The sequence below is a fragment of the Mytilus californianus genome, unplaced genomic scaffold (assembly GCF_021869535.1).
Source record: "Mytilus californianus isolate M0D057914Y unplaced genomic scaffold, xbMytCali1.0.p SCAF_6, whole genome shotgun sequence".
In the NCBI taxonomy this organism is placed as follows: domain Eukaryota; kingdom Metazoa; phylum Mollusca; class Bivalvia; order Mytilida; family Mytilidae; genus Mytilus; species Mytilus californianus.
Window position 1 is genome coordinate 10,349,321 of NW_026262712.1, and position 14,030 is coordinate 10,363,350.

General features: G+C 31.2%; 2 protein-coding genes across 2 annotated transcripts in view; one reads left to right on the plus strand and one right to left on the minus strand.

The window, feature by feature from the left end:
- LOC127705292 (di-N-acetylchitobiase-like) overlaps positions 1-14,030 on the minus strand; it is a 393,977-nt gene that overhangs the window by 207,715 nt on the left and 172,232 nt on the right. The window lies entirely within an intron of this gene.
- LOC127705289 (uncharacterized) overlaps positions 1-14,030 on the plus strand; it is a 34,972-nt gene that overhangs the window by 16,938 nt on the left and 4,004 nt on the right. Inside the window, exons 2-4 of the mRNA XM_052209607.1 lie at positions 2,773-3,764; positions 4,118-4,256; positions 6,703-6,729. Coding sequence (XP_052065567.1) covers positions 2,775-3,764; positions 4,118-4,256; positions 6,703-6,729 — 1,156 coding nt within the window. The 5' untranslated portion in view covers positions 2,773-2,774. The remainder of the gene's footprint in view (positions 1-2,772; positions 3,765-4,117; positions 4,257-6,702; positions 6,730-14,030) is intronic.

Below are 14,030 nucleotides of genomic sequence, written 5' to 3' on the forward strand. Positions count from 1 at the left end.
TTAGCTCTTTTTATCAAAATAATCGCTGTTGGACATGTTGGATTAGTAGAAATACAGTTGTGTGACTGCATCCGAAAAAGTCGTATGTAAACGCGTTATCTGGCATACATTTGTTAAGAGCATAGAATCTTGTATCACCCTTTTCAAATTCCGTCTGCTTATTTTAATTATGCATTTTGTATAACTTTACGATTCACTTTTTATTTTATTTTATCAAATCTGAGTGAAGAACACGTAAATTGCATAACAATTTACGACGTTACATGAAATCGTTATTTACTGTAAAGTAATTCTGAAATGTATAGATTATAATGAACAATTTAAAAAAAAAAACTGATTTGGCTGACTCTATTCATGATGAATTTAACTAACCTTCATCAAATCCTCTATCGGTCAAACGAAAGCAACGGTAGGGGAATGAAATACAAACAATGTTTGGGGTAATTAACACTTAATATCTGTCTGGTCCGAGTACACAGTTATTTTGTAGTGCATTTCTTTTAGACAATAAATGGAAATTAAAAAAATCCCACCTGCGCTTTCTCAATAATATTTTTACAGTGTGTTGTACTACTTTTGGGACAAATTATATCAAAATTATAGAAAACTTCATCGGCTCTAACTCAAAATATGGACAATTTCATGCTAAGGGGGTCTTCAAATCTTTTGACAGCTTCCGATGTGCTAATTTTTAACATTTTTCAGCTGGACCAAATCACTACTTTACTTTAAAATTCATGACCCAAATTTTTTTACAGTGTCATTTCACCCCCCTACTTACTATTTGAGTCATAAAACATGGAGAAATAAATTCGGAAGGGGTATAAAAAAAATCGACAAGTAACACACTGTCCACACTAGGGACTATATTTGTGGACAACGAAAATCAAAGGACGATAACTGTGTACCCGGACCTAATAGGGTAGAAAAAGTTGACCAATCTTAATGAAACTTGGTATGACTAAAGCTTATTAAATTATAAGACTGCTTACAAAGTTTCATGGCAATAGGATATATATTATAGACAATATGACTAATTCTATATTGAACTTTGAGTGTTAAATTTAGACGTTAAAATTGAAAATTTTCAACTATCAACAATTGAGGCTTAAAAAATTAAAATATTGCAAAAAAATACTTTTGAAATGCCTTAATATATAATATATTATGTATTAAAAGCAATAGAGTACTCATTTGATTCATCAGACTTATCATAATTATTAAAAAGTCAAATTTATATGAGCCTGTGGCTAAAAATGGAGGTTTTCCAATGAAGGGGGGCCTTACATGAAGATGTAATATTTTCCAGCAATTTTAAATTTGTAAAGCTTTTTGGTTATAAATAATCCTTACATATGTATTTAATGTACTTTAAATGGAAAGAAAACTTACAAATAACATATCACATTAGCTTAAAAGGGTCTTAGGCCAAGTAAGACTGAAAATAATTTAGGGTCAATTTAGGCCGTATCACACATTTACATTTAAAAATGCATATTGAAGCTATATGAAATAAAATTTTGTGTCTTTTCTATCATTTCTATACTCAGGTGATATGATACAATAAATCTGAGCACAAAAAGACTCTTGCATTCAACTTTTTTTGCAGACAGTATGGTCTGATACAAAGATTTTTCACTTTTTAGTGAAAAACATGCATGCAATTTTAGTCTCAACAGGCTTATATTTGAACCACTTGCTATCCTACAGAAGAAAAGAAAGGTATTATGTGACATAAAACAGGTACAAAAGACATTGTTAAGTGCTTTTTATACAAATTTAGTGAGGTCTTTATAATGGACTTCAACTTTTATGTTCCAAGCTCCTCACATTTAACTTGATCCAAACAGGGCGTTAGACGAGGATCATATATACAACACATTTTGCGCATATTGTCTGAGATAATCTTCTTTTCTGTAGATTCAGAGTTCACAAATGAGTAATACAACTGGATTGAAACATAGAAACACAAATATTGACACATAAAAACCTGTCAGATAGAAAGTCAGAATGCCACTTATGCATCAAAATTGAAAAAGCTATGAAATGCTTATTTTGACCATAAAATGCCAAAATTGGTCATTTTTGCAGAAATTCTATCAAATAAAAGTTTAAATCCTTTAGTTTTATGCTATTTGATAAATTGACACCATCAAATCATTCAGGGAAGTTGCCAAAGTACAGATTCTATATTTCCTGATTTCACCTCTTAGGTCCGAGTACACAGTTATTTTGTAGTGCATTTCTTTTAGACAATAAATGGAAATTAAAAAAATCCCACCTGCGCTTTCTCAATAATATTTTTACAGTGTGTTGTACTACTTTTGGGACAAATTATATCAAAATTATAGAAAACTTCATCGGCTCTAACTCAAAATATGGACAATTTCATGCTAAGGGGGTCTTCAAATCTTTTGACAGCTTCCGATGTGCTAATTTTTAACATTTTTCAGCTGGACCAAATCACTACTTTACTTTAAAATTCATGACCCAAATTTTTTTACAGTGTCATTTCACCCCCCTACTTACTATTTGAGTCATAAAACATGGAGAAATAAATTCGGAAGGGGTATAAAAAAAATCGACAAGTAACACACTGTCCACACTAGGGACTATATTTGTGGACAACGAAAATCAAAGGACGATAACTGTGTACCCGGACCGTCTGCAGGTTTAAAATATTTAGATTGTTTGCAATTGTTTGGGATTAAATAGACAGCCGTCATCAAAAGCTCAGGTTTAAATAGTTCTTCGTTATTTGTTTCATTTCAGATATGGCTTTGTCGACAGAGGCTAAAGAGCAGGATAACTTCTTGAGATATATGATTATGATAGTTGATCATTCGAAAGAAGCATTACAAGATCTTGTTAAATTAGATTTAAAAAACAAAAATCTTACCTTCGAAGAATTCCTCAACAAGAACCAGCATGAAATCTACCATTTATGCTACGATTCAAAATGTTGTCAGTGTCACAATTTACCGCCCAGAAGAAAACGAATCATATTTCCTTCTCAGTTGGAATTATTGTTCGATAAATACAAAAAATTACCTCCGCATAAGGGGATTGGACACAACGATTACTGCTGTACATATGCAATAGCTGGTATCACTTCGCAAGTGTTAGATCTTTCACTTGCACGATGTTTGTTGGTGAATTGTTGTTTAGATGTTTTTTGGTACACCTGTTTAAACGCTCAAGGGCAAACATTAGAACAATTTCTTAATCGTAACAAGCATACCATTTACCATCTCTGTAAAAACAATCAAAACTGTTGTCAGTGTCCACCTGGATATATTTTCCCATGTGATGGTCCAATTATCGATGAAAATAAATGGAAAGGTATGTTCAGATCCGTCTTGTTGCCTTGCATCAACGACAGGAAACTATCATCAACAGGAACAACCAGTGTTTGTTCCGTTGCAGCAAAGTCAGGAATAGATGTGAAAGACATACATCCTGAAATTCAAGGACTGATTCTCAAGTGGTGCTGTTCAGTTAGAATCAGTGTTGAAAAATTAGTCGAATGTAGAAATTTGAACTTTGGTCACGCCTCAAATGCCAAACTGTCAGATAACAAATTCGAGGACTTATCAAAAGAGACCGAAGAATGCATTCTTGATATTGCTCGTACTTGTGGAAAAACACTTGAAGTCAAAAACGCTATCAGTCATCTTCGTTCTAGGCCTTTAGACGCACGCTTATGTTCCCATTATCAAAATATCCTTCTTGAGAACATCAACAGAAATGAAACTATAAATGAGGTAATATCGATAGTTATTGAATGCACCCAAATTGACCATCACCAGTGTTAAAGAAATGAAGTTACATAATGATAAGTGTTATGTGTTAAGATTAGAGAATTGAGTTGCCAGTCATTGAGGTGAATTTCTTTCTTTCTCTTTGACCAAAAATTGGTTTCATCCTTTTGATTTTTCTTCAAGCCTTATCAACATGGTATTGGAGTAGACATTAAAGGACAATCGAAAACAGGAATATAATACATTGTACTTATCTTTTAGTGCAATATCCTATGTCCTATGCCCTTGTCTATAGTGTTTATTTATCACAGGTTATTATATGTTATATGCTATACGTTGGTCTTTTTTCTGTTTAGAATGTCATATCAGAACACCAAAAGACAAGAGAAAAGGTATCTTGTACGCTAAAAAATTTAGAAGACAGAATAAAATCATTAGAGACGTCATCTATAGAAAATAGAATAGAATTAAACGATTTAAGGAAACTATTAACAGGTATATTTGAATTAATGTCATGCTCTTTTTAATAACCATTGATTAGATATATGTACTTAAGTTATGAGGGCTTTGAAGTTTGAAGATTTTGAAGGATTTGACATTTTCATTCTGTTTTTTCTATTTCTGATGGATAACATGCATAATCATGAGTTATCAAAATAGTACTAGCAACTATTCATTTTTGATTTACACGCGGCAGAAAGTTCATGTTCGTGAAACTTCATTTAAATAATTCAAATAGAAACACAAGTCTACAAACACTGCATACAAAAACTTAAGAATGATCATAAGAAAACAAATCGACAATGACATCAGTTTAAGGTACTCTGAAAGGGTAGGCATTTTATGTGACACGTGTTATATTCCAAAATAAGTAAATATTTGTGGAGAAAATTGAAAAATAAAAGAAACGGAGTATTGTAATGACAACAAGAACATAAACGTGGTCATCTGTGATTTAAATATTTCATAAAGGCTAACCAACTCGTTACACGATCAGAAAACCGTCTGAGGGGATGACAAATTAACCACTTAGAACCTTAGGTGCAAAAGCTTCCTTATTGACGATGAGGGTCAGTTGAGAAAAAATTTATACGACAAACTAGAAGATTTCAGCTTCCCAATTGTGAACTTTCTATTCCTATTTAGCAACATACCAGCAGCGCCTGCATACGGAGTATATATATATATATATATATATATATATATATATATTTAGACTTGTTTATATTTTTTCGTTTGGGCTTGTATTATATTTGCCTTCGGGTTTATATGATCCGTTCATCCTACTTTGACTCTTTCAAAATTCAAGAGTCTATCCTAAATTGAGGTAAATTATATGGCCTTCCAAATACCTTTTCGATTCCTAACATCACTGAAGAGACATTAATTGTCGAAATCCGGATATGGTGTAAAAAACCTTTGCACCTTTTGTTTGCGGTATACCATCTTTTCCGCAAGTTTATTGTTTTCTGTTTAGTACTAAATGTATAATTGAAATCCATTTATTACATCGGTGATCCGTTTATTTGGCAAACGCCAATGGCAGTCAGCAGGGTTTAAGGACATCAGTTGTTCGACCTGCTAGTCAAATGCGTTTTGTTAAAATATACTTTTTCACTCATTTGATCTTTTGGAAAATGTTGTTTGTGCTGTATTTGGACCCCTCTACCAAGAAATTTGTTTTGCATGCACACGTATAAAAATTGCGGTTTTTATCCAACGCAATTATAGGATAGAACGTTGTTTTCAATTTAGACTTATATATATATATATATATATATATATATATATATATATATATAAGTCTAAATTAAAAACAACGTTCAAACCTATGATTGCGTTGGATAAAAACCGCAATTTATATATATATATATATATAAGTCTAAATTAAAAACTACGTTCAAACCTATGATTGCGTTGGATAAAAACCGCAATTTTTATACGTGTGCATGTAAAACAAATTTCTTGGTAGAGGGGTCTAAATACAGCACAAACAGCATTTTCCAAATGACAAAAAAGGGAAAAGTATATTTTAACAAAACGCATTTGACTAACAGGTCGAACAACTGATGTTCTTAAACCCTGCTGACTGCCATTGACGATTGCCAAATAAATTGATCACGAGATGTAACATGGATTTTAATTATTAATTTAATACCAAACAGAAAACAATAAACTTGCGGAAAAGATGGTATATCGCAAACATTGAAGTGCAAAAATTTGTACACCATATCACGTATGAATTTTGAAGAGTCGAAATAGGATGAACGGATCATATAAACCCAAAGGCAAATATAATACAAGGCCAAACGAAAAAATATAAACAAGTCTAAATTGAAAACAACGTTCAAACCTATGATTGCGTTGGATAAAAACCGCAATTTTTATACGTGTGCATGCAAAACAAATTTCTTGGTAGAGGGGTCTAAATACATATATATATATTCCTCCCAGGGCTTGTACTTCCTATCATGATTTCCGTGATAGAAGTTTATTGCTCACAAGAAACCAACTAAACCAAGAATTCCAAGTAGTGATTTTAAATCACCCTTTCGTTAATTTTACCGACGTCGTCACGAGTTGATTCACCGTTAGGGAATATCCGTTTAATAGATGACAACTGATATGTTCCAATTGTCGTTACTAAAATCCCGTCGTCATTTCCTGGAATGTGAACTATCAAGTTAGATATATATCGACGGGTTTGAATTTGTATGAACAATACACAAGACGTCAAAGGGGATTTATGACGTTTTGTTAATATTAATATGTCCGATTGAGGCGTTTCGGTAAAACCTTAATCCAACTGATTTGCTCGCAAATTTTACAGATTCAATTCTTTCATACTCAATCATGCATTGTTTTAGTTTGTTGAAATATTAGCTTAACGTAGAAATGTATCAAAACAAAAAGGATAAGCGCAAGTTTGTCCTATTTTCAGATAATTCCAAAAGATCTAGGCTTTTAGGTAAGTTTTGTTTCGTATTAATTTTATCATACGGTTATAATAATGTCATATCATGGGCTCGATAAAAAACCAATGTGTGCCGCTATACATAACGACGAAGGCAGTTACAAAATGTTCTCTCTCTATTTTTATACTAAGAAACTTTAAATATTTTCAAAGATTTACTTTATACACATGTATATCGCATATCATGATTCAAAACTGTTTTTTTATTCCACTTTTCAATGTGGGATTTGTATTAAATTACAAATTTGCACATTTATCTTCCACATTTATATTCAATACATGTCTACGAAAAAGAACATTCTTCCTTTGGTCTTTGTTTGGGTTGATAATCTATAATAAATATTGAAGTTTAGTGGAAATCGGGGATCTTTTGTTGTTAGTTCGTCAATACGTTAGGTCCAGTGAGCTTTTCTCATTATCTGGCGTCCGTCTTCCTTAATTTTTTTATTGATCTATCTTCAGAAACAGTTGTGCCACTAAGAACCAAACGACCAAACACACTACTAGGAGTATACAGCTGAAAAAAAATGTGAACAAATGACCCGTCTTCCTACCGACATTGCCGACATATCAACATATATAACTTTGGGTAGAAAAAAGTATTGTCTTTATCTTTAAAAAAAATTTGACGAGGCAGTATGGTAGAACATTGAGATTATCCTACTCAATATAAATATAACTTGAAAACTTTTATACGACATATAAGAGTTATTGACCTTGTACTTTTTATACATTGCAAAATGTCTTAAAGCTTCAAAATATCAATTCTAAATATACTTTTGAAGTTTGAGCAGTTAACATAACTTATCAGAAGAAAAGAAAGATGAGTATAATTCAACTGTGCAGTAGTATTTTACTTACAAGCATGCTGTCGAAAGCCAAGTGGTCAGCACTTCTGCGTCGACGTGACATATCATTGATATGGTCATATTTATAAATTCACAGTGTAACGAAACTTTGAGTTGTTAAAAAAACTAAGGATTTTCTACACCAATTAATTGAATAACTATGCTCTATTTGGCAAAACCTTTCGGAATTGTGGGATTATGCTCTTTAACTTCTTACTTGATTTGGACGTTTAAACCTTTTTCATTCGAGCGTCACTGATGAGTCTTTTTTGTAAATGAAACGCGCGTTCTTTGAATTCTTCAAATAGCATTATCATTAGACTTATATATGTATGTAAAAAACTATCCAAGTTTGTTTTTAAACACTGTCAGAATGTTAAAACATTAGGCATTTAAACACCTAAATAACTGTATAAACTCTTAAAAATACACCTTCTTCTTTGTCAAATAGATGAATTTGGCTAAAACATGAATATTGTGAATATAAGGTAAAAAAAATCCTATGCAGTTTTCTTTTTTTCAAAATAAAAACAAAAATCACACAATAGAAATTCATTCCATAGTTTGGTATTCTAATTTGTGGCAGAAATTGGCATATGCTCTATTCTAAAAAATATTTCTAATTAAAGTTATTTAATGATAATTGTCAGAATGAGCAAACTAAATTCATTAAATCAATAACGGTACTTAACTGGTCATTTTTCTCAAAGTTTGTACAACGATGAGTTGAGGTAAATGATTTATCATGGTGCAAAGTGATTCATTACTAAATGAATTTACGCAGTATTAATGATATTGGTGAGTTGTGTCAAGTTAACCCGTTATTCTTCAATATATTGTATAAACATCTAAAAATAGTTAATGAAGCAAAAGCAATTTTTTTTTAAACTTATTTATTTTTGATTAATCTTAAAAAAAAAGAGAGCACCAGTGGCTAAAAATACTTTTTTAAAACCTAAAATGCCAATAATGTTAAATTATCATTATTTGCATGATACCAATTTACTTAGATTGCGTAGACATAAGGGAACCATGAATTTAAATACTTAATGATTATAAATTTCTCATAGTCGTTTTTGCAGATTTTTCTAAAAACATGAAATCAAATAACCATGAAAACATCGGGTATTCTAACATTCAGACATAAATTTGTTACCACACTTAAGGCTGAATTCAATGGTTAATCTATGATGTTATTAATAGTTTGCAGTTCCATAACATGTTGTTTTTTAAGCAACTCAATTGGCGATTTTTCTTTATCCAACGCTTCTCTGATCCGTTAACAAAATGCATTGGTACTTAATTTTAGTCTATCTCTTAGATGACATAAGATTTAAAATAAACTTTTGTTAACTTGAATCGGTACTAGTTACTAAATGCACTTTAAAATAAAAAAAAAACAATGCTTACAAAATAGAGTTTTTAAGATTTGATGAATTTAAGAGGACTATAAAATTTTACTAGTTTTCGTCTCATCATATACTTGCATATACTCTTGATTAGACAATTATCATTTTGGTACTGAATCACGAGACTGTACAGACTCTTGACATAACAGAGACTTAATTTTGCAATCTCAAATGTGGTTACATTCACGGCCATGAATCTTTTTTAATCGATAAACGCTATTCGTATAATATACCTTTTTTTCTCACAAATTTAAGAATGTTTCTAAAAATTAATATTTTTTCAAGATTATGATAAGACTTTACCTTTATTTCAAGCAATACGTCTTTTTTTCTAACCATGGATTAACGGATAGACAGACGGACGGACAGTTAATTTTTCTATACTTTATTGGGATAAAAAAGGGGAGAAACTTGAAGTGTCAATTTGTTTTCAAATCTGTTCCAGTAGAAACTATAGTGTACAACATTAAATGCAAATACCGTCGTTTTGAACTGTCAAAACGTGTACTGTTTCCATAATATCTTGAATTTTGCGTTTTTCACTTGTTTATCATATTAACCTCACGTTTAGTTTGTCTTGTTAAATTGCTTTTGAAACGTCAAACGTCTAGTTCATTTCTACCGAAAAATGCAAGAAAAGAAATAAAAATGATTTTCAAATTTTATATCATTTAAACACTTATTTAAATATTCATCATACATACATGGCTTAAAATTTTTTGCGCCAAGCCAGTGTTTTGGCTAAAAAAATACACTTGAATCTAAAGGTCAAAAGCAACACAGAAGTACTTAACATATACTTGCATTATTTTTGGATGTTTGTCAAAAATACATTTAAGCTTTTATTGCGTCCAAAATTAGTCCTGTTTTAAGTATGCAAACTAGAAAGACAGACAATTTGGATCTTTCTCGAAGAATGTTGTAAAAATAACTAATGTCAGTTGTTATGAATTTACATTGTCATCGCCGCATTTGCATTTACTAAGTATCGATAGGGCAAAAAAATCGTGTATACATTAAAAGAGACGTCAGCTTAATTGTTTAGAAATAAAACAAGGAAATAATGCCTGACTTATTTCAATAACTCCTCTATCGTCTTGTTGTTCCTTTAGTCTAATCATTGTCTTCCCATCCAGGTGTGCATTATCCACAAAAAATATATATTGCACATAGGTACATAATGCAAAAATTATTTTGAGAAAACAAATATTAATTAAGATAGGTTGAAAAGTGTTTAAATAAACTGTTGTTATATCCTATTCCAGTTCTTCTAATCCAGAGATAACAAGGTGTTTCGAACATCTATTTAGACTCATTAGATTGACCATGGTCATGTACGTCGTCAAGAGCCTAAGCAATAGTGAATGAAAATGCCGCAATATAAATCAGGGGTTTGACACATGTTAACTGTTTGACCTTCTACTTTTCTAAAATACTTATTCCATTTATTTTTACTCCTTTCAAAAATATGATACACATATAAAATTGAGAATGAAAATAAGGAAAGTGTCAAAGAGACAACAATCCGACTTAAGAGTTAGAAAACAGCAAAAGGCCACCAATGGGTCTTCAACACAACAAGAAAATCCTGCATCCGGAGGCGGACTTCAACTGGCAATTTAACAAAGATGTGTACTAGTTCAGCAAAAATTGACGTCATACTAAACTCCAAAACATATAAATGTTCAAAATGAAAAAAAAAAAAAAACAAACATACAAGACTAACAAAGGCATGAGGCTCCTGACTTTGGACATGCGCAAAAATGCGGCGGGTTTAAACATGTTTAGTGAGATTTCAACCCCCCTATACCTCAAGCCAATGTAGCAAAAACAAACACATAGCAATACGCAGAGTAAAACTCAGTTTAAAGAAGTCCGAGACCGATGTCAGAAAAGGTAACAAAATAAACTAAGCCAGTTACTGACATGCCAGCTCCAGACATCAATTAAACTGATTAAGAGATTATGTCTTCATCATATGAAAATCAAGCAAAATCCCTCCCGTTTGGTGTTTAGTTTCATATCATTATAATTAGTTATCAAAGGTACCAGGATTATAATTTAATACGCCAGACGCGCGTTTCGTCTACATAAGACTCATCAGTGACGCTCGGATCAAAATAGTTATAAAGCCAAACAAGTACAAAGTTCAAGAGCATTAAGGACCTAAAATTCCAAAAAATTGTGCCAAATACGGCTAAGGTAATCTATTCCTGGGATAAGAAAATCCTTAGTTGTTCGAAAAATTCAAAATTTTGTAACAGGAAATTTTAAAAAATGACCATATAATTGATATTCACCGAAGTGCTGACTACTGGGCTGGTGATACCCTCGGGAACGAAACGTCCACCAGCAGTGGCATCGACCCAGTGGTGTAAATAGTAAAATATATGAGAAGAATATAACACGTATCATGCCAACAACTGGTTTTAGAATAAATGTGTATATTTTCGATGGAAAGATCCTATGATTGAATCAACATAAATACGAAAATATGCCATCTTTAATGGCCTGACAACAGTATCGTAATATATCCCTACTTAATTAGTCTGTTATATATGGAAGTTTTCAACGACATTGACTGGCTATACAGCCCTTGCACGGTTGGTGTGCAAATATATATATTAATTAGTCTGTTTTAAGGTTTGTTTAGCTTTTAAGGTGAATGCCCACATGTTTGTGCTTTGTAATGAATATTACCATAAAAGATTGGATGTGAAATACCTGAACGTATTAACTGTCTGCATTTAGAATTTATTTTCGAAAGGGTGTCGCTCCTTGTACCGATGATAAAATTTAGTAAATGTTTTGATTACATTGTGATATTGGAAACCCTGTTGTAATAATTTTTCAGTAATACAAAGATTTCTTTCTTTGAAATCAAATGCATTGTACACGGGAAAATCGAACAAGTTGAGATACATATACACCATAATATATATAAACATAAATTTATATGTACTGATATATTTCTATAATTTGCAACATGTTACTTTACAAGAGTTGCTAAGGTTAATATGTTTTTCAAGTTTGTAAACTTGTATGCCTGCGAAAAGCGAACAGAGTTTTTTTTTTATTAAATAAATTTAACCTCTTCGTCATTTTATAATATATCCAATGTTTTTCGTATGATATGTTATACGTCTTTAAACACTTTGAGGAATTATACTTGAGGTGACTTTTACAAAGATAAGGTTTTACAATCAATGTGTCACTTCTTTGTTATAACATGCAACTTCCATTACAGATTTAATTTCATGTACTTTCTGTCCGTTTTTTATTAGGCGTTAAGAAATAACCCAAATGGTGTTTGCAAAGCTACTGGATCGTGTGTGTTTCTTTTATTAGAAATTGATATAAATCCAGCCAAAAGCAGAGGCTGAATTTTATAATTCTTTTAAAAGATTGCCATAAATATTACTTTAATAAATGACAAAAGACCTTACGGTGGTATTGAAAATGAAGATAGCAAAAGGGTACGGTGTTTTGATTAATGCTTAACATTCTCAATTTGCTGCTGGATCCCAATTATTGTCTCGTTAACCAATTATGTCTGTTTAGGTTTCTCACAAAATTTTGCCAATGTAACAGAGCTTTCTACAACTATCATACATGTTGGATATTTGGATAACTATAACATCAGGTTGAACCCACCATTATTTTTCGAGAAATGCCTGTACGAAATCAAGAATAGGGCGTTCGGATTTTTCATGTTTTATGTTTTCAATTCCCTTTTTATTTACTTTCAATGGAGTTCGGTATTTTTTTCTAATATGTTCGTATAACACGTGTTAATGATTTTTATTTGTATAAAGTGTTGGCATTTGATTAGAGACGTTTTTAATTTTCTTCGGAGTTCAGTATTTTTGTGATTTTACTTTTTATTACAGATACCCATTCTACATTCAAAGCAAAAAATATTTATGAAGAAAACGTTGTTCAGAGTCATTGAAAAAATGGCTGAAATTAATCTTGTATGTCTGGAAAAACTCGTTATTCAACCCTTTTATGTGCACATAGTGCCGATTTTCTGAAGTTAAATTAATAAATTAAACAAAACATAAAATATTATCATGTTGTTATTTTCGTGTCTGAAATCTAGTTTCTGATAAAAACAAAAGCATTCGATAAGTTGTATCTGTAAATTTTTGTTTGCTTATATATGTGTTTATTAATGTATTTAAATTATTGTCAAAATGTTTAACCATTGCTAAATTAATTAAAAAAAATATATAAAATACAATTATTTCAATAGACAACGTTTAATGGTTGAAAAAAGGAATGCAAGATAAGGCCGTCATATAATGGTACTGTAGGACAATGACAACGGAAACAACACTATAGCCTTTTCCCAATCGCAAACTTGTGCACATATTTTATTAAAATATGGAAGTTTATATACCTATATAGAGTTATTTCGTTTCTGAAAGTTAATTTTTTGTGGAGGAAACAACGCTGGCGGTACCAAGTTCCAATGCAATGTCATTCAAGGCATTCAATAATATCCTATGTTATTTCATTATTTATCCCGATTATAAACGGAAACTACAGTTTGTTACTTGTCCTGAACATGCATGAAATAGTTCCCCTGGTTTGTGAAAACATCAAATTCATTTAATAATAGCTCTGAGTTGTTGCCAAACTGTTACTTAAATGTTCAAGTTTTCATCTTTTATATTTGTTTAAAGGTTTTAGGCAGAATTTGTTTTCTTTAATTCATTAGATTGAAATACTAATACCACAAAACGTCATACCGAACACTTTTAACAGTTTGATCTACACAAATAATAAGAAATTCTGTAAATTTATCGCTGCTATAAAGAGTCATTGTGTCAGTTAAATTTAATGATGAGAGACTTTATATACCAGTTTTGTAGCATATATCTGTAACTTCATGATATTGAACAATTTCAATTTAAGCAACTGAAAGATTTAAATAAAATCGTATCATTTCAATTTAATTAATGTTATATTTCCTAGATTAAAGCACATTTCTGCATAGATTTACCAAAGTTATAAGGGAACTCAAAAATGTTGC